Here is a 27,694-nt window from a genome sequence, read left to right as displayed (position 1 = left end):
GGGAAAGAAAGGGAGAGGAAGAAAGAAATCCAAAGAGAAAAAGAAAGACAGAAGGAGAGAAAAGAGAAAAGTAAGCGCAAAGGGTATGAAGAGGGAAAGAGGAAAGAGAGAAAAGGAAAAAAGGAAGTTAGAGCAAGAGGTTAAAAGACACGAGAAAGAGACAAAGAGCAACAAAGGAAGAGAAAAAGAGAGACACAGAGAGTGAAAGAGACAAAGAAAGAGTGTGAGAAAAGGGGTGGAAAAGAGAGAGAGAGAGAGAGAGATAGAAAAAAAAGAAATACAAGTACAGTGTCTTTGTTCGAGGCACCTGGCTTTGGCAATATCAAGTGGACATATTTCAACCTGCAGCTTGTTTTTCTCTTGCGCTTCTCTGAGTGTTGTCTCGCGGGCCGGATTCAATCCCTTAGCGGGCCTGATCTGGCCCGCGGGCCGCCTGTTTGACGCCTGTGCTTTAAAGTAATTTAACCCAATTAGGTGATTGAAGTTGCGTGCCGCACGTGTAACCCACCTCTCGAGGTAGGCCATGATGATGGGTGGCAGCACGAAGATGGGCATAGGGAGGACCACACGCGTGAAGGCCGTCTCGGCGATGGCCTGCAGGACGACACGCTCGACTTCACACGTTTCTTTTCCTCCGCGGAGAGAAAACAGATGGTAGCCGTTTCCGTTTCATCTGAAGCGTCACTTACGTGCGTGGCGGCGATTTTAGAGGAGCCAACCACCTTCCCGTTCCCGTCCAGCACGTCGATGCCTTCCGATAGCTCGTTGTGCCTCATTAGGGCCACGTTGCAAATGTTGGCGCTAGCTGGACGATAAAATTCAGAGGTGAGATGTAATTACCATATTTATGCGTGTATAACATGCAGACACGAGTGAGAATCCAGTTCCGAGATAACTGTTTTCAGTTCAGTGAAAATGATAAAATCCAAACAAATAACAACAGCAGGGGCTCCAAATTTGACCCCTGAGGGACACCATATTATATTGGGACTTGGACCAATTTAGAGAAATTAAAATGACTGTAGAGTGTTAGCAACAATAGCCACCTAGCAACAGTTACGACACTGGATTCACAAAATGGGGTCAATCAATATTGACAAATAAGTTGTCACAACTGCCATGTGCTTGTAAACAAACATTTTCGGAATGAAGACAATACCTGCGTGCTAGCTTTTTTGTGTTAAATGTTGTGACATGTGATTTGTGTTTGCTACACTACTTTATGGTCCATTTTGCGTATTTATCATATCTGACAGGACACATTCCATTTTCCCTGCTTTCTCATGGAACTCTTCTCCTTCCTCATGCATGTAATGGATCTACTCCTATATTTATTTCAACATTTTATTGCAGAATTTAGAATAAGCCAAACATTTAGGATTTAATGAGTATATTCATTCGTGTTCGTATACATCTGCAATGTCGGCCTTGGAGCTTTCAGTTAGCTGTTTCAAAAAAGATAGCATTAGTACATGTGAGTTTTATTGACAACCATGAACAAAATACCAACAGAAAACATTAAATATTTGTTTTATGTCCTTCAAAGTTCGATTCATCATCGGATACACAGGGTTTGTACCCCTTTCTCATGGCCAAATTCAAGCACATATAAAGGACTTTCAAAGCCAATTTTCAAATTTATCTAGTACCATTAAAAGAGAAAATCCAGTGTGAATCCTGTATTTTCTCAGAGCCACAAATATATATGCAATTAACATACTGTATGCGATTTTTTTAATCCTGTGTGTGCATTTATCAAGACATATGATTTTTAGATCTTGAATAAATTGCGGTTTTTGAGACAAGTCTCTTCCCATGTAGGTTTTGAGTAAAAATGACAGTCATATGTAGTACATTGCTGCCAGCATCCACCCGGAAGAGGAAATCCGGCTTCCTCTTCTGAGTTCGTGAGTAAACATACTACAGTATACTGTATCTCCAGCGCACTAAGAACTTTGACATTTGTATTGTTTAATATCTCATGCATGCATTCAATATTGGTGGTGTAAAGTGTAAAGAAAAGGCGAAACATTTCTTTTGAAAAAAAAAGTGGAATAAGAAAGCTTGATGCGGTTGAGAAAATGGTCGGAACGCTTTTTTTCTGCCACTTTTTACAATAGAGGAGGACCTTTTGAAGCGCATCTTCCAAAAGTAAGTTAAACTTCACTTTATTTATCTTTATAGAGCATATCATTTAATTAAATGTTCATCTTACAGTACAAAACAATACAGGTTACTTATACAAGCCTTAAAAATACTTCTATAAACCTTAAACATACAAAATATAGCACTGAAGCAACTCACAGCAAATTCAACTTACAAACGATCGTCCGTAACGTATCTCGTTCGTAAGTAAGGGAGCGTCTGTAAATAGTTTGGCAAACTAGCAATATTGTGGCACTCGAAGAACTTACCAACTGCTGGAAAAGGAACAAATCTTTGTATGATCATTCTGGTGGCGGGACTCAACTTGTTGGCTTTTTGAATGAGGACATTCAACCCCACCTGGGACATATTGAGAAAACCCTTTAAGACAGGGAGTCCAAACTATCATATCCGACTTAAAACCACGATTCTTTCACAGCCTGTACATTAAATAGAAAGTAAAATACAAATCTTGCCAAGATGGCAGCATGGTGTGCCAATTTTAAAGAGAGAGTGTATTATCTGTTTTTCAATGCAACCAGAAATGAGTGCTGGAATCACAAAGAAAAATACAAACTAGGGAGACTTAGAGTGACCGAAACCATTTTTTTACCATATGTTTTTTTTACCAGCATTCCAGATGAGTACCTGACAATTAAGTCAACTCCCTCTAAGTGAGTTTCATGTTATGTAAATTAAACTGCACATTTTTCAACCTACGAGTACTTTTTAAAGAAATGCACTTCAACATAAATATCTCTTTGTTTTTGCTTCTCATTTAAATACACATTGTTTTTTATTTTTTTTAGTGAATTAAGTTTTCAGCACTAGGAGCTGCTAAACAGTTCACACTGTCCCTATGAGTACTATTTTCATCATTTTAGTATATTTTTAATATCTCTAGTCAGATGGGATAAAAAATGAGCAGAAATATTTCTAAAGTTATTTGTTCCGCTCATGCTTAAAATAAGCATATATACATATACATAACGTCTGCAAATATTTCTTGATTGAAATCAGAAAAAAAATATCAACATTATCTGCCTTTTGTGAAAACGATGCCAATTTCAAGTATTACATTTTTAGTATCTTACGAAAACATGTTGAAATATAATAAAACATATTTCATATATATATATATATATATATATATATATATATATATATATAAAATAACAATACTACCTAAACTTCTGATAATAGATCAAACATTTTTGATGAACACTGCTGAATAATTGTAATAAATGAGCACAATTATCTGCCATGTGTCATATCAGAAAATGTAACTTAACTCATTTTCTTTGTCACAGTTGCCATGGTGCCCAATTGGCCCCGCCGTGTGACGCCAGCTTCTGTCACGGTTGCCATGGTGCCCAATTGGCCTCGCCTGTGTGGCGCCAGCTGCAACTTGTCAGTATTTAAACTGGGTCCTGTCAGTTCCCTTTTGTCGGTCCGTCTGCGAATCTCTGTTTTTACACGGGAAGTCCTATTTCGCCTGTTTTTTGCACCTATTTTGTCTCCCATTGCGACCTGTTTTGATCTCGACCACGTCTCTTCTCCCGTCCCGAATAACGATCAGTTTTTGTTCTCGACCACGTCTACTCTCCTCTCCTGGTTTAACGCCTTTTTTCCGTTCCCGGCACCGCCATCGCTCGCCACGGAAGTCCCACTTCCTCGTCTGAGCAACGTACTCCCCGCAACCAGCAATCTTCGGATCGTGTGTGCACACCTTTCCCTTCTTCCCAATAAAACAGTGAGAAATGTTACGCGAGTGGGTCCTGTCTCCATTCTGGTCTTGACATTCTTACTTTACTAGAAAATAACAAAAAGGAGTGATGAATAACATTTAAACAGACCGAACTTGTCTTTCATTTTATTGATTGGATTTAAAAGAAGACTACAGAATCTTTTGGGCTTCTGATTGTAACAATAGAGAATTTCAAAGAAACATGCATTTTTGTGTGCTTAGTGAATTTCCTAAAAATTGTACAACTGTAATTTATGTGGCCCCCTTTTTAAAATTCGATTGGTTAAAAAAAACATAAATGGGTGGATTTGTGAAGAGCAATATTTACAGTTAATAATATTCATAGATGAAAGTACAATATTCAATACCCTCTTAAGATAGCGGCTATAACGTTATTATTAAAAATAAAAACATACCGCAATAGACACAGCACTTGTCACAGCTCCAAAATATCCTTGTAGGAATCTGGACGTTGGCGTTGGCTGCAAAAGAATCACAAAAGATTTTTATATCTCTTTCTTTTTTTAAATGATTAAAAACACAAATCTAAAGTGGGTTATGTTTGTTTACCTTTGTGGCATTGCGATTGGCATAGTTGACACAAGCGTTGTGACTCTGATTCAGCCACTGGAAAAAAAAATAAAATGTTAAGATCGCTAGCTAGCTAGATTGCTAGCTAGATCGCTAGCTAGATCACTAGCCAGATATATTGCTAGCTAGACAGATGTCCCTGTACAAGATTAGTACTGCTCATTGCGAGTCTTCAAGATTGTATAAGACTATTGCTGTGAAAGTCAATGATATGAAAGACTACATTCAGCAAGTAAATACTTGACTTAAATTTGTGGATAAATATAATGTGCACTTATAATACCTGAATAAATAATGTGATCATCAAAGTAATTATGTTATAATTATGTAATAAAACTAATATAGCTGGAAAACTAATGCTATCGTGACAACATACTCAGTGACCCATTTTAATAATCTAACGCTAGCTATATAGATAGATCACTAGCTAGCCAGCTACATAGACAGCTCAATGCTAACACGTTACTAAACACCAAGTATGGGTTAAATAATAGCATTAATATTTGAGAGCTGCATATATTAACATCCTTGCTCTAAGGAAAACAATACATATTATATATTATTCTTTGTGTCTTTGTTTTACTGCCCCAAGTGGCCCAAGCACGCTCAACAGGTACCCAAGAAGGAAAACGTATTGAAGACATTTGTCATTATTACCGATTGGAATCACCCGTGCCCGCTCATTTGGCGCCAGCCGCTGCGGGCTATCTGACTGGCTCCCTGTCCCTATTTAAACCCAGACCTGTCACTCTCCTGTTGTCAGTCCGTCTGCGAACCTAAGTGTATACTAGGCAAGCCTTTTTCGACCCTGACTCTCACCTGTCCTGTTTTTGCTCCCGTTTGTCTCCTGCTATGACCTGTTTTGATCCTGACCACGTCTGCTCTCCTGTCTCGGCTTGCGACCCATTTTTGATCCGGACTACGTCTACTCTCCCGTCCTGGCTTACGACTCCTTTCCGACCCCGACCACGTTTTTGCTCTCCTGTCCCGGCTACCGACCTGTTTTTCTGTCCCTGACATCGCCATCACTACGGAAGATCCACATCCGTATTCGGATCACAATCCGAGTGCAAGAGCGACTTGTTTCCCGCGTCTAGCGAGCATTTGATCGTGGGCGCAGCCCTTCCTCTTTCCCTCAATAAAACTTGTGAGAAACGTTATGCGATTGGGTCTACCCTTTGTGCTGGTCGTGACAACATTTCACTGCCTCTTTCTGTCAAAGTTGTCAGAAATATTCAGTGAAACACCAAATATACAGATATAAAATGAATCAAGAATGGTGAGAAAACAGATAAATGAAGATAGAAATATGGCATCATTCCATGTATGTGTTGTTTACCTGCCAAATAATGGTGGACAGCATAGTCTGATTGGGCAGAAGGAGGCCGATGACCTACAGCAGATGAAATTCAGGGAAGAACTGATTTTGGAATTAAGTAAATCCAAAAGTTCATCTCGCCCAATCTCAAACAAATGAGCATGAGTATGACTAGCGAATAAGCAAAAACAAATGCATAAGACTTACAATGGGTGTTCCAAACGGTACATAACCTGTGCAGGCCCAACCCCGAAATAAAAAAACTCTGAGCAAACGAGAGTAGTACAACATGGACGGCTTCCGTAAAGATCTTCATCTTCTCGTACCTGACATTCGGAACGGCATGAAGATCTTGTCGCCTGTGTCGGGATGAATGATGGCCTGAAGTGATATTGTGACATCGTGACAAGATCGTCATCATGGGATCGTCCCCATGATGCCAAACGCCGCGCTATACTCACCTGTTTGACTTTCTGGGCTTCCCACAACTTGACACGGCGGATGGATAGAAGAAAATTGACAACTTCAAACCGTGAGGAACGGTATCCACTTGTATTCCGCTCAAATCATGAAAACGGTTTCAAGTAAATCGAGACTCACTTGAAGATTTGAGACGCCGGGCGGAAGTGTCCCGTGTTTGAACTCATCGAGGAGTTTGATGCTTTCTTTAAGTTGCTTCTGAAATAGCATGGCAGTAAAATCTGGGTTGAAGTTCCCTCGTGTCCCACAAAACACAAATTAGACGATCAAAATCCAGTAGACATGGGACGAGATGTCTGAGATCAAAACAGCTAAAAACGTCTTCTGTAACTATTTTTTGTGCTTCGGATACCCACTTATATCATATTTTATATACATAGATTATGGGCAACACGGTGGATGGGTGGTTAGCGCGCAGCCCCACATTGCAGAGGTTCAGGGTTCAAGTCCAGCTACCGCGACCTCCCCGTGTGGAGTTTGCATGTTCTCCCCTTGCCTGCATGGGTTTCCTCCGGGCACTCCGGTTTCCTCCCACATTCCAAAAACATGCTTATCAGGTTAATTGGCCAGTTCAAATTGTCCTTAGGTGTGAATGAGCAAGTGAGTTCTCTGTCTCCGTGTGTCCTGTGACTGGCTGGCAACCAATTCAGGGTGTCCCCTGCCCAAAGATAGCTGGTACGGGCTCCAGCATCCCCGCGACCCTACTGAGGATAAGCGGTGCAGATAATGGATAACGGATATATAGATTATATCATAATAAAACTGAACACTGAAGAAACAACTCTGGACAGCTTTCTCCACTGATAGTCACTGGCCTGTTTTTGGGTCATGGCAGTCCATTCCTTGATGTTGTGCAGCTCCTTTTTTGACTAACGCCCCTCCTGCTACCTTGGACTATGCCCTAGAGCAGGGGTCTCCAATGTGGTGCCCTTGGGCACCTGGGTGCCCTCTAAATACAGTTGAGGTGCCCGCAGACCTCTTCTGAAAATAGCTCACCAGAGCAGGGCCACTATGATTTTCTAATAATGTGACTTTTTTGCTGGTTGACTGAGTCTGTTTAACCCAAATTTTAATAATTAACCTGGTTAAAAACATAGTAACAACACAGTAATAACATGATAACTTGTTATTTTATAAATTCAAATCCAGTTCATGGGCTTTATGGACGAATACAAAATCTATTGATCATTATTTTAAGCAATTAATTATGAGGGTAGAATACAAATCTATTTGCGTATTAAACAAATGTATTTATTCAGCTTTTTATTGATTTATTTTACAGGAAATACAACAAATTTAATTCCAATGTATGGGTTTTATAAAGCAAATGAACAAAACATTTGCAGTCTTTTTTAGCTAGCTATTAGGCTACCTTTTTAGCTTTGTAGCCATCTATCCGGCTACCTTTTTGGCTATTTAGCAAGCTATATACCTAGCTTTTTACATTTTTTGCATACTATCTGGCCAATATTTTAACTTTTTTTTTGCATGTTGAGGTTTTTGAGTTTTTCCTTGCCCCCATTTAGGTTTTAGATCAGGGCATGATGTGATAATCGTCTGTAGTTTGCAATAATTTGTGCTCTGTGCAGTCCTTTGAGACTCCTCGTAATTAAAGGCTATACTGTACAAATAAACATGACTTGACATACTTTTCTAGATAATATTTTACCTTTTTTGCTAGTTCTCAAGACAAATTGTGGCCTATTTTCTAGCTAGCTAATTTGACTTTTACTCTTTGAGCTAGCTGTCTAGCTCCCTTTTATTTTTTTATATTTACCTGCTTACCTTTGAAGCTAATTATCAAGCTACCTTTTAGTTATTTTGCAAACATCTACCCAAGTTAGAAATTCCTATGAAACTGGGTGTCCTTTGTGCTAATTAGTACAAAAAGTAGAGTTACGCTTGAAAAAGGTTGGAGACCACTGCCCTAAAGAATGACCTTCGTACATGCCTTGACAGTGTTTTATGTTGTAGGCTGCATTTGCCAAAATTTAAAATGTAGCTCAAGAGCTGCTGATGCTAATCCGGCTAAGGAAATGTGTTCTCCAAAAATAAATTGTTAAAATATTTAAAACTATAAAACGAATGCTGGTGATTTGACAAATGTGGCACTAGCGGCCATTGCGAGGCATCTCGTTCCATGGCTCAAATGATGAAATCCACAAAAAAAGCTTTACTTCGGATACAAACAGCGTGCTGGGGTCGATGATGTCCACAAAATGTCTCAAGCGGCCCAGAAAGGAACCCTTAAAGAAAAAGAAAATGGTGTATTTGAATTAATCGAACAGCTTTCGACGATAGTACTTTTCAGTGCTTTTTGAGCTCACAGTGGAACTTTTAGCAAATAAACCTCGGCTTGTGGGTCAACCTTCTATTTTTTTCTTCCTTCGCCCACTTTTTTGTGTGTTGCCTTCACTGTCCCCTCTCAGCTGTTGCCAAGTGCAACGCAGGAGTGCCAGCAGCATGAACAGACCCAGTAGGAACGCCAAGAGCCCGTTTGGCAACCCCGGATGGACAAAAAAGGGGAGGCTTCAATCACATGCCGTGGACAATTTCCATCCCTGTGCCTAATAAAGCTAATTTTGCATTCTTTACATTAGTGTTTTTAAAGCAGTGTGCCGGGACACACTTATGTTCCATTAGACCGTGCTGCAGGAAATTGCCCAATTTTATCTTTGCAAAAAAGCATGCCTTTGCTTTCTTACAGTGATTAGCTGAGCAACTTCAATGTCTTCCCATAGGGAATAAATACTATGGATTGACCAATATGGGTTTTTAAGGGCTGATGCCAATTATTAGTAGTAAGAGTATGCCGATTTCAATGTAGGGGAAGCTCAAGCTCTTGTTGGTGATAGGAATGAGTAGAGATGTGGTGTGAAAGGATAGTGGGATGTTTGGACGCATTCTAAGGGATGGGCAGGGCACCTATATGATGCGGCAGGGGTAAACCAGTGAAGGGTGTCAGGCCCTGAGAGTGTGTTGTGTCACCCTGACCCAATGTGACATGGCCGTTTTCATCTGGAGGGACGAAAGCATGACCAACTTGGGTGCCGAGGTGCTTAACTTGTTTGGGTGTTTGAGCATTTGGGATGGCCATGAATGAAGACAAACTACAGGGACTTAAAGTGGCAACATTTTTTTTTGCCAGCATTTTTCAAAGAAAGTAAAACAAAGGGAAAGGGAAATAAATGAAATATATTAAGGGAAAAAAGATGGAAAAATGGGAAAAAAGACAAAAGACAAATTAATAAGATGAAAATAGATGGAAAAATGAAAAAAAGCTAGGCAAAAAGCAAGGAAAAAAAGAAGAAAGACAGTAAGCGTAAGCGCCATCTAAGTGAGGCTAATGTTATGTCAATTTCATGCAAATTTCACTACCTGTGAGTAAAAAACATGGGTGTTTATTTCATAGTTTACGCATTTTTACATACTTTCAAATCGGTCTGTTTTTTTAAACCAATTGAATTTGTCCCACCAGGAGCACTTAATAACGCACACTGTCCCCATTTAAGTACATTAGAGTTTTGTTTCGAGAATGTTTTTGTCGCACGTGTTCGTATATGGTACAACATTGCCTTCTAACGGTATTTTGTTCAGTGCCCTGAAAAAATGTCCGTCCACCGGGCGAGCAACACTGGTTGCTGGGGCCTCAACGGGGCGGCAAGTTTGAGACCCCTACGTTAAATGATGCACAAAGCCCCTTTAAATGATGCTCCATTGTCGCCGCCCTTCATGGCTGCTCTTCAAGTGTGGGAATAAAAATAAATAAATAAACATCCTGTTCAGTGGCGCTCGTGACTTGCGTATTTAATTATGCATGAGCTCTTCGGTTCTCCGGGGACGAAGCAACAAGGCTTGCACAGACGCAACACCAAGCGCATGGAGATTTTTCAGCCAATTCGAGGACTGGCCTCGTTTTTTTTTTTGCAGCCGCTTGCGAAAAAGTACGACGAAAAATGTGCTTGATACGGGCGGATGAAATAATACGTGATGTTTGATTTTCATTATCTTTTGTTTGCTAGTACACAAAACCGCAGAACATTTGGGGTTCTCTTTCAACGTTGCAGGATAGTGAGGCAAGAAACCGGTTTGGATGAAGCGTTTTTTATAATATCTCAGTGCAACTAATAACCCGTGTCCTAAATAAGGATTGTTTGGTCTTGGCATGTAACTGTTCTTAACTTATTGCGCCTCAACCCCGAAAAGACCGAAATGTTAATTATTGGTCCATCTAAAACCCGTGACTTGTTTTCAAAAACTGCTCTGAATATTGACAAATGTAATATCACCCAGAGTGACTCAGACCAAAATTTAAGTGTCACATTTGACCCTAGTCCGTCCTTCCAAACACATGTTAAGAATATTACGAGAACAGCTTTTTTCTAACTTCGCAAGATTGCTAAAATTTGCCCTATGTGTCCCAGTCCGATGCGTAGATTATAATTCATCCCGTCTCAATTACTGTAATGTATTACTCTCCGGTCTCCCGAATTCCAAAATCAAGAGCCTGCAGCTGGTACAAAATGCTGCAGCGAGGCTTTTAACTAAGATGATAAAGTTTGATCCCATTACCCTGATTTAAGCTAACCTGCATTAGCTCCCTGTTAGTTTAGGACATGATTTCAAGGTTCTGTTGGTATTATACAAAATCATGCATTGACTTGCTCCCTCATATTTATCAGATTCACTTTCCCCCTGTGTTCCGGTCCGGAGCCTTCGCTCTGAAAATGCTGGTCTGCTGGTGATTCCAAGAGCCAAGAAGAAATCAGCAGGTACGAGAGCGTTCTCTATTCGGGCCCCGTTGCTGTGGAATGCTTCGCCCTCTGAGATTCCATCTGCAACCTCAGTGGAACTGTTTAATTCTAGGCTTAAAACACACTTCTATTCTATATCTTAAAAATGACCTATTTTTAACATTGACAATATCTGTGTATTATTTGTCATTGCAACATCCATTGCAGCCCGGTCATCCTGAAAGGGGGATTACCTCATGTGCGGTCCCTTCTCAAGGTTTCTTCATTTTCCTCATGTTGAGGTTTTTGAGTTTTTCCTTGCCCTTGTGTAGGTTTTAGATCAGGGGATGGTGTAATAATAGCCTGTAGTTTGGAATAGTCTGTGACCTGTGAAGCCCTTTGAGACTCTTTGTAATTAAGGGCTCTACAAATAAACATGACTTGACTTGACCTCCTGCCAAAAAATGACATTCTGATGCAATTTTCTTAACCATTGGATGCATAGGTGGGTAAAAAATTACCCCTAGGTTGTTATTATTTTGGAATCTTTACAAATAATATAAGTTGTAATATTGCGCAGCCACACCACTTCCAATTCCTGGTCAAATCAGTGTATGATGTCCTCCCAAGCCCTGCTAACCTGTTCACCTGGAGCCTAATCGAGTCACCTGTGTGTGAGCTTTGTCAAAAAAGAGGATCATTAAAACACATCCTCAACTCTTGCTAAAAGTTTTGGAAGATGGCAGGTATAAGTGGCACCACGACCAGCTCCTGCAGGCAATAGCAGACACAATACGCACTGGCTGTCATGATTGCCAAAATGAAGACACCTGGGGCAATTGCTTGGCGCGCAGGAGCGCGCTCTCTCATTGGCTGGCACTCTCCTCTTAAGCTGTCATCGCCCAGAGAGGAGTGTCAGACCGTACTTGTGTCTCTCTGTGTGTTTTGGCATATTCCATACCAAAGACCTCTCCTGTTTGATTCCTGCCTGCCTTCGGTTTCGACCTGTTTCCGTCCCACGTTTACGACCTGCTATCCTGGCCTGGCCACCGACCTGCCCGCTAAGCCATACCGATTCTGCCTTCCTGTCCCGTCCAACGCTGCTAGCGACCGACAACCATCTGCTTCAAAAGCAAGCTCTGTCAGCTCAATCCAATAAAGATTCCTTTAAAACGAACGCAATTGGGTCCGAGATTCCATTCTGGGTCGTGACAATGGCATCAATACCAGCAAGAAGAAACATCAAACTCTGAGCACAATTTCCTTTGTCCGAGCAGGAGAGCGACCTCAACCGTCCAAGAAGACCTATGGGTGCTTCTTACAGCTGCATGGGACTGGCAGCTCTTGGTAGATATAGGTAAGCAGTTATGATTCCCAACACTCCAGCCAGACATGGTGCTGATGAATGGAGCCAGCAGCAGGTTGTGCTCCTAGAGCTGACGGTCTCATGAGAGGACCAAATGGATGAAGAAGGCAAAGTATGCCAATCTCGTGGCTGAATGCCGAAGGAACGGGTGGAGAGCCTGCTGGAAGACTATACAGGTGGTCTGCAGGGGGCTTTGCAGGCAGGTCCTTACACCGTATTCTTGGCATTTGTGGACTGCATAGGCGAAAAACCATCAACAACATCACGGCAGCATCTGAAAAGGCTTCACGCTGGCTAGTTGAGGAGTGAGAGGGGTGGCGTAGTGCGCAACCTAGACACGAGGTGGGGGATTGACCCCACCCCCACCCCCCCGGCTGGGTCACCTAGGCGAGGGTGTCTGAAAAAGACCTGAAACTTCCGATGACCCTGGGAGAGTCACTGACGATGTGTCCAGGTTTCACTGTAAGGTGTTTCATCTGATAATGTCATATTCCACATATTCCAGGTATACCTCATAACACATGTTTATGAGATGATGCTATTTGTCCCCCCCACTTATTTTCAACCCCACTTATGGAAGAGTGAATGTAGTGGTAGGTCATGCATCCAAGTGTTAAAAGAAAAATGTTGCAGACAGCAAAAAAAAATGAATACAATTAGTTTCTACCCCATTGGCATTAGAATGTGCTTTTTAAAATCTGCTAAACAAATTAAGATCTAAAGAAAAACATTGAGAATTAATGTGAAACCATAAACGAATTTATGAATTAACGTGAAAAAGTACAAATGATTCTGTAATTTGCAGGGGCTTGACTTACATTAAAGGGACAATGTGTATTATTTGACTACAAGATGTTGCTGTATTGTGTAGTACAACCAGAAACCAGTGCAAGGAAGAATACAAACTATATAGACTCAAAGTGACCCAAATGCACAATTTACCTCCAATTTCGAGGACTTTGGTCACCCGTAGCAGCAAGATGGCTGACAATTAACTCATGTTATGTAAAATAAATGCAATTTCCTCAAGCAACTAGTATTTTTTAAATAATTGCACCTTTATATCATAGTTCATGTATTCTGGATTCTTTTTTAAATCAATATCGTTCTTTTTAATTTGTTTCTACCAATTGGAGGCGCTAAATAACACAGTAAGTGTTAGTTGTCTTGTAATTCTAATTTATTTACTCTCAAAAGTTTCAGGGTGTCTAAAAACATGCATGTCAGGTTAATTGGCCGGTCCAAATTGTCCCTAGGTTTGAATGCGAGTGAGTTGTCTGTCTCCGTGCGCCCTGCGACTGGCTGGCAACCAGTTCAGGGTGTTCCCAAGGATGGCTGGGATGGGCTCCAGCACCCCCGTGACCCTATTGAGGATAAGCAGTGCAGATAATGGATGGAGGGATGGGTTTCAGGGAGCTATAACGTCTCATTTCATCTCATTAGCTGCACCGCTTATCCTCAGTAGGGTCGCGGGCGTGCTGAAGCCCATCCCAGCCATCTCCGGGCAGTGGGCAGGGGACACCCTGAACTGGTTGCTAGCCAATCGCAGGGCACTCAGGGACAGACAACTCGCCCGCTCATTCACACCTAGGGACAATTTGGACCGGCCAATTCACCTGAAATGCATGTCTTTGGAATGTGGGAGGAAAGCGGAGTGCCCGGAGGAAACCCACGCAAGCACGGGGAGAACATACTAACTCCGCACAGGAAGTCCGGTAGCTGGATTTGAACCCACACAGGAGGTTCCCAAGAGCTTAGAACTGTGCCGCACACGCGCTAACCACTGCGCCGCCGTGCTGCCCGCTATAACGTTTTATTTGAATTTTTAACAAATATTCTGTCACGAAATGGCGTGGTGGCGTGGAAGGTGACCGGACCAGAACGGAGGCAGGAGGCATGAAGGGAGAACTCAAATGCGTTGACGATCCATAGGTTTTATTTAATAAAATAAAAGTCGCCCAATACTCCGGGGCAAAACAGAACAATACAGAGTTCCTCCGGCACGAACTCAACGGGACATGGCATAACAGACTAAAACAGGACAAGGCATAACAGACTAAAACAGGACAAGGCATAACAGACCGGGATTGTGAATAATGAGTATTAATGATGAACCCGCAACCGCAGAGCCCACAATGCAGCCTTAAATCAGACACACAATTAGTGGAAACTGCTTCAGCTGTTGCCCAGAGGGCGGGGCAGACTGGTCACCAAGGCGACCGTGACAGAGCCCCCCTCTTAAGGGACAGCTCCCGAGGTCCCAAAAAAGAAAAAATTACAACCTCACGCCCCGGAATGGTTCGACGCTCACGATTGGGGCAACCCCGCTCCCTCCTCCGAACACGCAGGAACGGGGAGAGACAGGCGCCATCTGCGTCGGGCGGATCGGAATCGGCGCTCGGCAGGGGGGGGTCCGGCGGGCAAGCTGGACAGGGGATAACAGACAGGCAGAACTGACGAGAACAGGACAGGCAAAATCAGAGCAGAATCAGAACAGGTAAACAGGACAGGCAAAATCAGAACAGGCAAAATCAGAACGGGTAAACAGGACAGGCCTCTACAGAAGAGTCGCACTCAGGTCAGGCCGATGCAGAAGAGTCGCACTCAGGTCAGGCCGATGCAGAAGAGTCGCACTCAGGTCAGGCCGATGCAGAAGAGTCGCACTCAGGTCAGGCCGATGCAGAAGAGTCGCACTCAGGTCAGGCCGATGCAGAAGAGTCGCACTCAGGGGGTTATCAGATTCAGAAGAGTCAGACTCAGGGGGTTATCAGATTCAGAAGAGTCAGACTCAGGGGGGAACAGATTCAGAAGAGTCAGACTCAGGGGGGAACAGATTCAGAAGAGTCAGACTCAGGGGGGAACAGATTCAGAAGAGTCAGACTCAGGGGGGAACAGATTCAGAAGAGTCAGACTCAGGGGGGAACAGATTCAGAAGAGTCAGACTCAGGGGGGAACAGATTCAGAAGAGTCAGACTCAGGGGGAACAGATTCAGAACAGACAAGACAGGACAGGAAAGACTGAACAAAATCAGTACAGGGAGACTCAAGGCAGGCATGGGAGTCGAACAGGCAGGCATGGGAGTCGAACAGGCAGGCATGGGAGTCGAACAGGCAGGCATGGGAGTCGAACAGGCAGGCATGGGAGTCGAACAGGCAGGCATGGGAGTCGAACAGGCAGGCATGGGAGTCGAACAGGCAGGCATGGGAGTCGAACAGGCAGGCTTGGGAGTCGGAGTCGGGCTGGCACGCAGGGGAGACGGAATAGCAGGCAATCGGCACGGGAGTCGGGCAGGCAGGCATGAGAGTCGAACAGGCAGGCGTCAATTCCTCCCGGGAGTCGATTCGAGGCACAGCAAGGGCCACGACGGGCGGGGCCGTGGTTCGAACGAGCAGGGAAGGCCAACTCAGTAGGCGCCTGCCGAACTGCGCTCTCCAGCTCTCCCCAAGTCGCGCTGGGATCGTTCGCTGAGTTCTCTTTGTTGACGGGTTCATTCTGTCACGAAATGGCGTGGTGGCGTGGAAGGTGACCGGACCAGAACGGAGGCAGGAGGCATGAAGGGAGAACTCAAATGCGTTGACGATCCATAGGTTTTATTTAATAAAATAAAAGTCGCCCAATACTCCGGGGCAAAACAGAACAATACAGAGTTCCTCCGGCACGAACTCAACGGGACATGGCATAACAGACTAAAACAGGACAAGGCATAACAGACTAAAACAGGACAAGGCATAACAGACCGGGATTGTGAATAATGAGTATTAATGATGAACCCGCAACCGCAGAGCCCACAATGCAGCCTTAAATCAGACACACAATTAGTGGAAACTGCTTCAGCTGTTGCCCAGAGGGCGGGGCAGACTGGTCACCAAGGCGACCGTGACATATTCGTTCTTTTTGCATTATTAAAAATGTCCTAGGCCAGTTTTTAAGCTTTCACAGCAAATTAATATCGGCTCCAAATATTGATTATCGGCTTCATTACAATTCTAATAATCAGTATATGTATCGACGCCCCTTCAAAAAGAAAAAAAAATAAAAAAAAATGTTTTTTTTTTAATTATTATTTTTTACACCAGGTTAATGGGGACCAAAACCACCCGCAAAAAGTGAAAATCTGCGAAGTAGCGACGCCCCTTCAAAAAGAAAATCTCATTTCATCTCATTATCTGCACCGCTTATCCTTATTAGGGTCGCGGGGGGGCTGGAGCCCATCCCAGCCATCTCCGGGCAGTGGGCAGGGGACGTCCTGAACTGGTTGCCAGCCAATCGCAGCTGCAAATCACATTAGGTCTCGCAGCTAGCTGCGTTCTTCATCGACGCACGAGCCGAGTGATCCACCGCTAAGAGTCGTACAGCTCGGCGATTTTACGTCCGCCCGGGACGATCGGAGACAAATTCACGACAGAGTTTATACCTGCGCCGCACCGCGGGTGCCGTTCGGTCGCTCCTGTGAGCGAGCCCCTAACCCGCGGCGCGGGTACTTTCGGGCACGATACGCACGACACCGACAGTTACCGGGGTCCCGCGCACGCCCGCCGCCTTTTCTCGCGTCGCGCCGTGTGACGCCGCGTCCGCCGAACTCACTCCGTCGCCCGGCCCGGGAGCTACCTCCGCCGTTTTTGTGGACTTCTGGTATATTTAGCTAGTAGCCATGATACAAGAATCAAAAACAAATTTCAGCTACTTTTGATTTTGAAATCCTAGTTTCCCAATCAAACGCATGCACATGTATCGGCTGCTCTGGAGAATGCAATCAAATGCGGTATCGGCCTGATAGGAATACCTGGTATCGGTACTGGTAATCGCAAATCTCGGGTTTTTCTGTTTTTGGTTGATGTTTAGTTTCCCCCGAACGCTCCAAATTCCCACGCCAAGTTAACTAATGTCCTCAACTGTCCTCTATGGACTTTGCTCGGAGCGACACGCTGTAAATAATTCCTGCGAGTTTCTCCTCTTTGTTGATGAATCAGCGAAAAAACATGAAACAGAAATCGAGATGAAGGTCGCTACTCTCCCTGAAGCTGACCGATGCAAATGTTTCGTCGCTCATTTGCAGCTCTAGAAAATTGAGTAATGGGCTTCATTCATGGGAAGGGAAGCAGCTCATCAATCTGAAAGGCGAGATGGAGGCCATCAATCATTTTTTGACACTGTTTTTAATTAACTACCGAAAAACCGACCCGCTTTTTATTGTTTTGAGTTACAGGTAGGCTGGACTGGTGATGTTTTCAGTGTTTTTGGGGGTTAGGAAATTATAAAACTGGTGCCACTCGACTTTCACAATAGCACTTGAAGTAAAATGACAATGATCCAATCTGAAGTGGGGATCGCGGGGGATAGTGACCCATGATAATAGCTAATGCATTCTGAAGCCCAGGTTCCCTAGATAAAAACAGTAAAATAGCAAAATAGTATAGAGTAAGTACTACTTCTGTGTAACAGACATGCATGTGATTAAATAACATTGTAAATAAATATTCATGAAAAGGAAAAATGAAACTTTTGGTGTGACGTGACTTGAGCTGGTCAGGTGTAGTAGCTGGTGGATGCAGAGGAGGGAGGAGACGGCAGATTAAACACAAAACGTATTGATGTTTAAAATTTTACTTGCGCAAATCGTTTTGCCCTTAAATTATTTGTTTGGTTTGATGTTCTCCTTATTTGTAAAAGTAGTCCCGATCCACGGGTCTGAGTGGAAGTACAATGTTGGCAGAAAGATTGGGGTGCCATTGGCTCAGGAAAAAAAAACACTCTCACTGGAGCCGAACAAGTAAAATAAAATAAAAAGCGTGCCTGTAGGGCTGAGGAGGTTTAGGAGACTCACAAGTAAATAACGCAAATTAAAAAACATCGGATACAGTCTCTCTTCATGAACATCATTATCATCATTACTACTTCCATCACTTTTTTTTACCATTATCATTATCATCATTGCTGTCTCCATGCATTTTTAGCATGTTATATAATTAGAGTATCTATTACCTCTTGAGTTCTCATGGTGAAACTGACTGCTATGTGGTGTGTGTTGTCTGTCATACAAGTATCTCTGGACCTGCTTCCTAAGGGGGTCCGCCCCCAGGCAGCAGGACCACCATTGATGAGTGCAGTGTTCATTTTACCTGTGAAAAGTGATGGGTCCCAGGGACTCGCATGCTCAAAAATCTATGGGTCCCGACAGAGATCTCAAGGTCCAATCCATTATCACCCTCCTCACAGCGTAACCAGGAATACAAGTTAGTCCATTTTGGCCGAAAAGTCCTTTTCTTGCTAGGAGTTTTCTTTTGTACACAGTATTTTCTTTCATCGAATCATTCACTTCAACACACATGTTTTCCTTGCCTTCGCGATCTTCTGAAGAATTTCTCCGTTGTTTTTCCTTGCTGGAATTATTGACATTGTTATCAATTTCTGCGTTAGATTTCGACTGATTACTGACACTAAAGAAATTACCAATTTTGTGTTGATTTTCACCTGATACTGTTTTTTCGGAGGCATACTTAGCCTTCACCTTCCCTCGACGACAACCACAACAACAATGACGTAATCTCGATGCGATGAGATTTCGTTTGCCGAGATCGGCGAGCAGACGAAAACTCGAACCGCGAGACCAAAACAACAATGGCGGATCTGCCTGACGAAAAGTTTGGAGTGCGGTAAATCTTTGTTAAAAAAAAAAAAGTAATCGGGTAATAATGACAATTTTGTGTCAAAAAAGTTGCGTCCCGGGGACGCACGTTGATTCGACCCAATGCGTCCCCGGTAAAAATGATGCGTCTAGAACGCAGGGACGCGGGCAAACAAGAACACTGAAGTGTGCTGATCTTTGCATTGAAAGGACAAGGTACGAGCTTGAGCCAGATGCCTCCAGCATCAAGCTCCCGCTTGTCTACCCTAACTCTGAGATGTGCGGGTATGTCAAGCCAAGTCATGTTTATTTGTATAGCCCTTAATCACAAGAAGTCTCAAAGGGCTGTATAGAAAATACTCAGGCAAACACAATTCATGTGTGACAATTTTTTGATTGGTTATATCAAACTGAGTTATTATATATTGATTAGAATATATTTACTGTTACAGCAGTACCTTTGTTTTGAGTTCTTTTAACAATGTATGTCTAAGTGATTGTATCCCCATTTATTTCATTTTTGTTTTTACCATCCTCACCAACATATTTATTCTCCTCATTGTTTTTTTTTTATAAATATAGGTCCAGATTATGATGGATTTGCATAATATGATGGTTACAGTTATATAACAACGGTCAACAATAGCAATAAGAATAGATGTGTAGTTGATAATAACATGGCACAGCGGATGAGTGGTTAGTGGGTCTGCGGCACAGTTCTGAGGTCATGGGATCATATCCAGCTACCAACCTTTCTTGCATGTTCTCCCTGTGCACTCCAGTTTCCTCCCACAATCCCAAAATATGTATTTCAGGTTGATTGGTCGGTCCAAATTGTCCCTCGGTTTGAATGTCTCTGTGTTCCCTGCAACTGGCTGGCAACCAGTTCAGGGTGTCCCCTACCCACTGCCCAAAATAGCTGGGATGGGCTCCAGCACCCCCGCGACCCTACTGAGGATAAGCGGTGCAGATAATGGGTATAGTTTATAATGATATCATAAATGATAACGGGCAGCACGGCGGCGCAGTGGTTAGCGTGTGTGCGGCACAGTTCTGAGGTCATGAGATCGAACCTCCTGTGTGGAGTTTGCATGTTCTCCCCGTGCTTTCGTGGGTTTCCTCCGGGCACTCCGGTTTCCTCCCACATTGCAAAAACATGCATGTTAGGTTAATTGGTCGGTTCAAATTGTCACTAGGTGTGAATAAGCGAGCGAATTGTCTGTCCCTGTGTTCCCTGCGACTGGCTGGCAACCAGTTCAGGGTGTTCCTTGCCCACTGCCCGAAGATAGCTGAGATGGGCTCCAGCACCCCCGCGACCCTACTGAGGATAAGCGGTGCAGATAATGGGTATAGTTGATAATGATATTAACAATAAAAACGGGCAGCACGGCGGTGCAGTGGTTAGCGCGTGTGCGGCACATATAAGGTCCTGTGTGGAGTTTGCATGTTCTCCCCATGCTTTCGTGGGTTTCCCCCGGGCACTCCGGTTTCCTCCCACATTCCAAAGACATGCATGTCAGGTTAATTGGCCGGTCCAAATTGTCACTAGGTGTGAATTTTTAGCTATTTAGCAAACATGAGTGAATTGTGTGTCCCTGTGTGCCCTTCGACTGGCTGGCAACCAGTTCAGGATGTCCCCTGCCCACTCCCCGAAAATAGCTGGGATGGGCTCCAGCACCCCGGCGACCCTACTGGGGATAAGCGGTGCAGATAATGGATATAGTTGATAATGATAATAATACCAACAATAAACATAATAGTCGTGATAATCCTTGCAATAATAGGCCTAATAATTAGCATGACCCATCTATTTAATGGACTACTTTCCTCGTTAAGCCTCTTTGGTTTCTTGTGACAGTTCATAATTCTGTAATAAACAAAGTAGTTCAACTGCGAGTTGGAAGGAAGGGGAAAAAAGTTCTCAAAAGATTTTGAAGCATCTCGAGCCAAGAAGGGGAAGAAGATGAAGCTGCCGAGGCTGTTTTCCCAACCGAAGACCCCCCCCCCCTTTTCCTCCCCTCGGCTTTACAACAAATATCTCAATCAGATAAGAGAGATAAAACATCTCACCTGGTCGTATCGCGACTCCCCGAGGCGGAAAGCAGGACAAGCCTCCGTTTCCGCCATGACAGATTCTCCTTGTTGTTTTTGGTAAATATTTATGAAGCTCGCGTCTGCAAGTACTGGCAACTCCAAAGTAGTGCGAGGAGGAGGGAAGGGCGGGAGAGGAGGGGAGCCCGCAATGCTTTCTGGGAAAGGGAGTTCTATGCCCGCCAGCCGTCACTAGTGTGGCAACGGAGCGTGACTACACCTCCCAATTTTGATCGATGACGCTGTTGCGTAACCGCAGCGATCGATTGCGCTTTGCTCGTTTTTATATCGAGCCCGGAGATGTAAAAGATAAAAATGTGAACTATATAGGGGAAAAAATCTTTAAAATTTAGATCAGGGGTGTCAAACAGGCGGCCCGCAAGACAACGCTTAGAGAAGCGCAAGAGAAAAACGAGCTGCAGGTTGAATTACGTCTACTTGATGTTGCCAAAGCCAAGTGCCTCGGACAAAGATGCTGTACTTGTATTTCTCTCTCTCCCGCCCTTTTTCTCTCTTTCACTCCCTGTGTCTCTCTTATTCTCTTCCTTTGTTCCTTTTCGTCTCTTTCTCTCTCTCTGTCCTTTTCCCTTTCTTTTCTTTCTCTCTCCCCCCCCCCCTTCGCCCTGTCTCTTCTTTTCTCTCCTTCTCTCTTTCTATTTCTCTTTGGATTTCTTTCTTCATCTCCTTTTCTCTCCTCCCTCCTCTTTCCACTACTTCTCTTTTCATCTCTTTTGTTTCTCACACTCTCTCTCTCTTTCTCTTTCTTTGTCCCACCCTCTCTCCTTTTCCCATCTTCTTTCTCTTATTCCTTTCTCTATCTTTTTCTTTCTTTCCAATGTACTAGTCCATCTTCTATCAATAATCGTTGAAGGCATCAAATATTAAAAGGGAAAGTATTGTGGTCACAAAATAATTTGGCATTGGTGTCGTATAGTGAGGGAAATGTCGTAAAGAGAGGCTAAACATTACTTGACCACTAGAGGTCCCTCTATAGTGTAGTGCTAACAAAATCAAGTGCTAAAAAACACAGGAATGATACAAAGCCTACTACAGTAGACACAAAGTGACCAAATCGCACCGTTTTGAGGTTTTTAGGTACCCGTAGCAGCAAGATGGCAGATAAATATGTCTGCTCCCTTTCGGTGAGGATTGTGCTATGTAAAAACATGTAAGCTTTCAGACTTTTGTGTATAATATTTAATAAAAACGCATGCTCATATGACAGTTTGTGTATAACTTCTTATTATTTTAATCAATATTGTTTTTTTCTTATTTTTAAAATATATAGTTTGTTTTATGACCACTAAAATGTGCTAAATACTACATTGGTAATGAAATCAGGAACAAAATAAACAGTGAACAAATACATAAAAGTAGTTGATGAATTTACTGGGGGGGGGGGTCTAAAGGTGTGTATTAATTGACCACTAGATGTCGCTGCATTGTGTAATGCAACTGAAGACGAGAAAGAATACAAACTACGGCGACTCCAAGTGACCAAAACACATTGTTTTCCTTCTCTGTTTACTGGCAGGCGTTTTGAGGTTTTCGGGTACCCTTAGAATGTCAGGACCAGAACAGAGACAGGACCCACTTGCGTACGTTTCTGTCAGTTTTATTGGGGAGAAAGGAAAGGATTGCACACACGATCCGGTGATCGCTGGTCGCGGGGAGCAGGTCGCTCTGAACGCGGAAGTGGCACTTCCGTGGCGAGCGATGGCAGTGTCGAGTACGGAAAAAACGGGTCACTAGCTTTGAATAGCTTCGTGCTTCCGGACTTTCCCGAGCGTTATAAGGTCGCGCATTTGCATATCATTTTCCAAAGTGGACGCACAGAGAACACGAGAAAAATGGATAAGTGGTTAGGAATCAAGCGAAAAACCTCAGCCCCAGAAGAAAGATTCAAAAGAAGCTAACAAAATTGATGACGCTACAAAACGTAAACGTACATTAAAAGCATCGTGGAAAGAGGAGTTCATGTGGCTTTTAGCAGAGGACGCAACGCAAACATTGCATGAATGAAGATGAGTAAACCAGTTGAGGGTGTCCCCTGCCCACTGCCCGCAGAAAGCACGGGGAGAACATGCAAACTCCACACATGAGGTTTAATCTCATGACCTCCAAGCAGATGGAAAACAGCGATGTCATATACATGCAAACAGGAGAGCAAAACGTGGTCAAAATCAAAAAATGAGTCGGGAAACAGACGGGAGCAAAAACAGGAGTGAGTCAGGGTCGAAAAGCTTGCCTAGAGTAAACTGAGGTTCGCAGACGGACTGACAACAGGTGACAGACGACGGTTCAAATACTGACCGTTAGCCAATCGGATTCCAAGGCAGTTGGCGCCAAAGGAGCAGGGTTTTTTTCTTTTACGGCATGATTATATAGTAGTTTATGCATTTTCAATAAATTTAGTTTTTTTGCCACTTGGAGGCGCTAAAAAATACACACTGTCTCTTTAACATTCTGAGTAGTTCTCTTTTTACAAGCTAATCCATTTTGTAAGCAGTGCTGAATCGATCCCTATATTTCTTCCCAGGCAGGTGATTTATTATATTTTCAAGGTCATAGATGAGAGGGAGGAAAGAACACGCTCACAAACATAGGATAAACACAAAAACCCTAAGTAGACTATAATCAATAATAACATTGCAATTAAATAAACATTTTATTTATTAAAGTAATAGTCGACTCATTGGAAAAGAGAAAAACGTGATTGTTTTGCTTTTCTAATGTAATTCAACTCGATTCTATCAATAAGGAACATTAAAACGAGGGCCCCATCTAGCGGTCAAATGTCTCAACTGTTTGCAATCGAAAATCAAATAGAAATAATATTGTGGCTACATGAGTTAAGTACACACAGGGTTGGGTAGGGTTACTTGAACTGGATTACTTTCAATTACTTTTGGATTACTCCAATACCAAATATGCTAATCAAAGACAAAAGAAACTAAATATGAATAAAATGACTAAATTTTGTGCAGCATTGGGGAGTAACGGAATACATGGAAGGGCAAAAATGATGTTGGCAAGCTGTTTGGATTTATTTTCATTTTGTTTCTGTCGCATTTGATGTTAGTTTTGCCGGAGATCAAAGAGATCAAAGCCAGGAGAGAAAGCTTACCACGTGTTGTGAGTCATCATTTTATTCATGTTTAGTTTCTTTTGTCTTTTATTAGCATGTTTGGTATTGGAGTAATCCAAAAGTAATTGAGAGTAATCCAGTTAAAGTAACCCTACCCAACCCTGTAATATAGGTTCCATAATCAGACCTGTCAACCTGCACGTTTTTGCCGTACAAAGTACGTATATTATGTATTTTAAGTACAAAAAAATCTGTACGGAAAAACGCAAATTTGTCAATTATGGTCCTTCTGATCCGAAAACAACAGGCGGGGTTGATTGAGTAAATTTGAAATACACGCGGTCTTAAAAAACATTGGATTTCCTGTGGTAGTTATGTAGTGAAAGGAAGTCCGTCTCTTTTTAGAGAACCGGCTTTTTCGGATCAACTCATTAAAGAGAGCCGGCTCTCAAACGGCTCACTTGCTTTGATGCATTATATTACGAATTAATAGGTTGTTTAAAGAAGTGAAGAAAAAAAGGAAGTATAAAAGGAGAAAATGAAAAAAGACAGGTTTGTGGTTATCCCTTTAATCCGTATATTACCAACAATAATTTTACTCAAAAATGAATTCATAATTTGATTAAGAAAATGTATTATCCTACTAAATTATATTTGCATGTATTTTTTCCTTCTACAGTGAACGTCCAAGCGACTTCATTTTTTAACTTTTTTTTATAATAAACCTCATTCATGTCGAGCAACTCAGTATCTCACAACAAAATGTTGATTAACAATATATATAACGAAACACATGAACAATATAACATGTTGAGCTACATAAATAAACACGTTTGAAAAAAAAATATGGTTTAAGATTACGGTAATTTGTATTTTGTAAGGGAAAATACGAGTTTTGTAAGGGCATGGAGACGTGGAGGTTGACAGGTATGCATGATCCATTCATCATATATGGTCGAAAACCAAATTTGGAAGCTATGACATTTTGTGCGCTTTGTTGGGGTCTTTGTCCAGACAAGGACTTTGCGTTTTGTATATTTATGGTTTTTTTTTTTATTTAAATGATCTGTATTACTGGTTGTTTGAATCTAATTCTCAAACTTGATTCCATGTGTATCTGTAGTGCAGTGATTAGCACATTTACCTAGCATGTGAAAAGTCCCTCGTTCAAGACCAGGTAGAAACATTTGTTAGCCTAGCACCACCAGGTTATACTTACCCAAGACACATCCCTGGAAATGGAGCTCACATACAAATTTGTTAGCCTGGAGAGGAATGAGCACCACCAGGCTATACTTGCCCAAAACACACCACAGGAAATTGTGCCCATATTAACCTATTAAGGGATTGAATCACCTGAGAATTTTCTTGGCCTGCCACTCCGGGCCTTAACTACAACTGTGCCTGTGTTCTTCCATTTCTTCACAATGATCCTCACAGTGGAAAGTCAAGTCAAGTCAAGTCATTTTTATTTGTATAGCCCTAAATCACAAAGAGTCTCAAAGGGCTTCACCGATCATGACACTATATTACCCAGACTATTTTTCAGAATATTATCATACATTCCCTTGTTCTGGAGCCGACGAAAAGAGTAGGTTATTCATATGCTATAGAGTAGAAGTGAGTTTTAAGCTTAGATTTAAACATTTCCACTGAGGTTGCAGATCGGATCTCAGGGGGAAGAGCATTCCACAGCACCGGTGCCCGGATGGAGAACGCTCTCGAACCAGCAGAACACTTCTTTGCTCTTGAGATCACCAGCAGACCGGCAGTCTCAGATCGTAGGCTTCGGGCCGGAACATAGGGGGAAGTCAGATCTGAATGATAAGAGGGAGCAAGTCCATGTATGATTTTGTATAATACTAAAAGAACCTTGAAATCACATCTAAGGCTAACTGGGAGCCAATGCAGGTTAGCCAAAATCGGTGTGATGTGATCGTACTTTTTTGTCCTAGTTAAAAGCCTCGCTGCGGCATTTTGTACCAGCTGAAGAGACTTGATTCTAGACTTCGGGAGACCACAGAGTAGTGCATTACAGTAATCGAGACGGGAGGTAACAAACGCATGAATTATAATTTCCGCATCCGACTGAGACAGTATTGAACGGATTTTAGCAATGTTACGAAGATGGAAGAAAGCGGTTCTAGTAATTTTCTTTACATGCGTTTCAAAGGATAGATCAGGGTCAAATATGACACCTACATTTTTAACTGAGTCACTCTGTGTGATGTGACATTTGTCAATGTTCACAGCAGTTTTTGAGAATAAGTCACGGCATTTAGATGGACCAAAGACTAACATTTCGGTCTTTTCAGAGTTAAGACGCAAGAAATTGAGTGACATCCACTCTTTTATCTCAATGAGGCAGGCCTCCAAATTTCCACAGTTTAGTGTGGGAGATTCCTCCAACGGAAGATATAGTTGAGTGTCGTCTGTGTAGCAGTGGAAGCTGATATTGTACTTGCGAATAATATCACCTAATGGAAGCATGTAAATGCTGAAAAGAAGGGGGCCAAGCACTGAACCCTGCGGAACACCGCAGGTAACATTAAAGGGCTCAGATGTCATTTCGCCATATTTAACACAGTGCGTCCTATCTGAGAGGTAGGATCTGAACCACGAGAGGACGGTTCCTGAGAGACCAAGGTGACAGCTGAAATCTTTTTGCTTCCTTCGCCTAAACCATGATGTTGAACAATCTTCGTTTTCAGCTCTTTTGACAGTTGTTCTGAAGCTCCCATGTTGCCACTCTTCAGAGAAGATGCAACTGGCCACCTTAAATACCCTTTTCTCATGATTGGCTTCGCCTGTGTATGTTGGTCAAGGGTCAATAAGCTTACCAAACAAATCTGGTGTTCCAATAATTAGTGATAAAGATATTCAAATCAATAAAACAACAAGGGTTCCTAAATTCATGCACCTGGCTACTTTTGTTTCAGTAATTATTGCACACTTTCTGTAAATCCTATGAACTTCATTTCACTCCTCAGATATCACTGTGTTTGTCTGCTGTATGATATATTTAACTGAAATTGCGGATGCGAACAACCAATGATTTATAAAGGAAAATCTTGAAAATTATCATGGCTGCCCAAAAAAAAAGTCCCCATCCGGAATAATGGGTTTTGAGAATCTCCCATCCGGAATACATGGGCCCATTCATTTCTATGGGTAGTCATGAAAACGAGGGCTTTTCCAGAGGGTAGTAGGGACTAAGCAGGGACTGTCCAGGGTGGCTTGAGGGGGGCCCGACCCACATTACAGCTATGCGCGCCGCTAGCAAAGTGTTGGGCTGGCTATGCCAAGAATTAGCGCACGCTAGCTGTAAACATTGTTCGTGATTAGTTGGGCCCAAGTATTAGCGATGAGAGGTTGATGCTGGCGCAAGCTAGCTGTAAACACTGTCGACAATGGGTTGGGCTGGCACAGCCAGCCCAAGTATTAGCAATAAGAGGTTGATGCTATGCTTACTCATGCTAGCTATAAAAACTGATGGTGACAAGTTGGGC

General features: G+C 42.7%; 1 protein-coding gene and 1 pseudogene across 2 annotated transcripts in view; both read right to left on the bottom strand.

Annotated features, from left to right (window-relative positions):
• The window catches only part of sfxn5b (sideroflexin 5b), a 30,836-nt gene extending 9,621 nt beyond the window's left edge, over positions 1-21,215 (bottom strand). Inside the window, exons 1-12 of one of the 2 annotated variants that reach the window (XM_088343553.1) lie at positions 21,077-21,215; positions 8,459-8,527; positions 6,402-6,479; positions 6,263-6,289; positions 6,128-6,182; positions 6,009-6,034; positions 5,823-5,876; positions 4,463-4,519; positions 4,309-4,374; positions 2,415-2,505; positions 690-805; positions 509-594 (exon numbers count right to left, since the gene is read on the bottom strand). In XM_088343553.1, coding sequence (XP_088199679.1) covers positions 509-594; positions 690-805; positions 2,415-2,505; positions 4,309-4,374; positions 4,463-4,519; positions 5,823-5,876; positions 6,009-6,034; positions 6,128-6,182; positions 6,263-6,289; positions 6,402-6,479; positions 8,459-8,527; positions 21,077-21,133 — 782 coding nt within the window. In that variant the 5' untranslated portion in view covers positions 21,134-21,215. The remainder of the gene's footprint in view (positions 1-508; positions 595-689; positions 806-2,414; positions 2,506-4,308; positions 4,375-4,462; positions 4,520-5,822; positions 5,877-6,008; positions 6,035-6,127; positions 6,183-6,262; positions 6,290-6,401; positions 6,480-8,458; positions 8,528-21,076) is intronic. The other variant, XM_088343554.1, reaches the window with a different exon arrangement.
• LOC148360120 (5.8S ribosomal RNA) lies at positions 16,585-16,730 on the bottom strand (annotated as a pseudogene).
• Positions 21,216-27,694: the final 6,479 nt, after the last annotated feature.

The sequence above is a fragment of the Urocampus carinirostris genome, chromosome 9, assembly GCF_059441175.1.
Source record: "Urocampus carinirostris isolate Australia breed hairy pipefish chromosome 9, RoL_Ucar_1.0, whole genome shotgun sequence".
NCBI lineage: Eukaryota > Metazoa > Chordata > Actinopteri > Syngnathiformes > Syngnathidae > Urocampus > Urocampus carinirostris.
The sequence above is the reverse complement of the archived record's forward strand: the minus strand, read 5'-3'. Positions and strand labels throughout refer to the sequence as shown.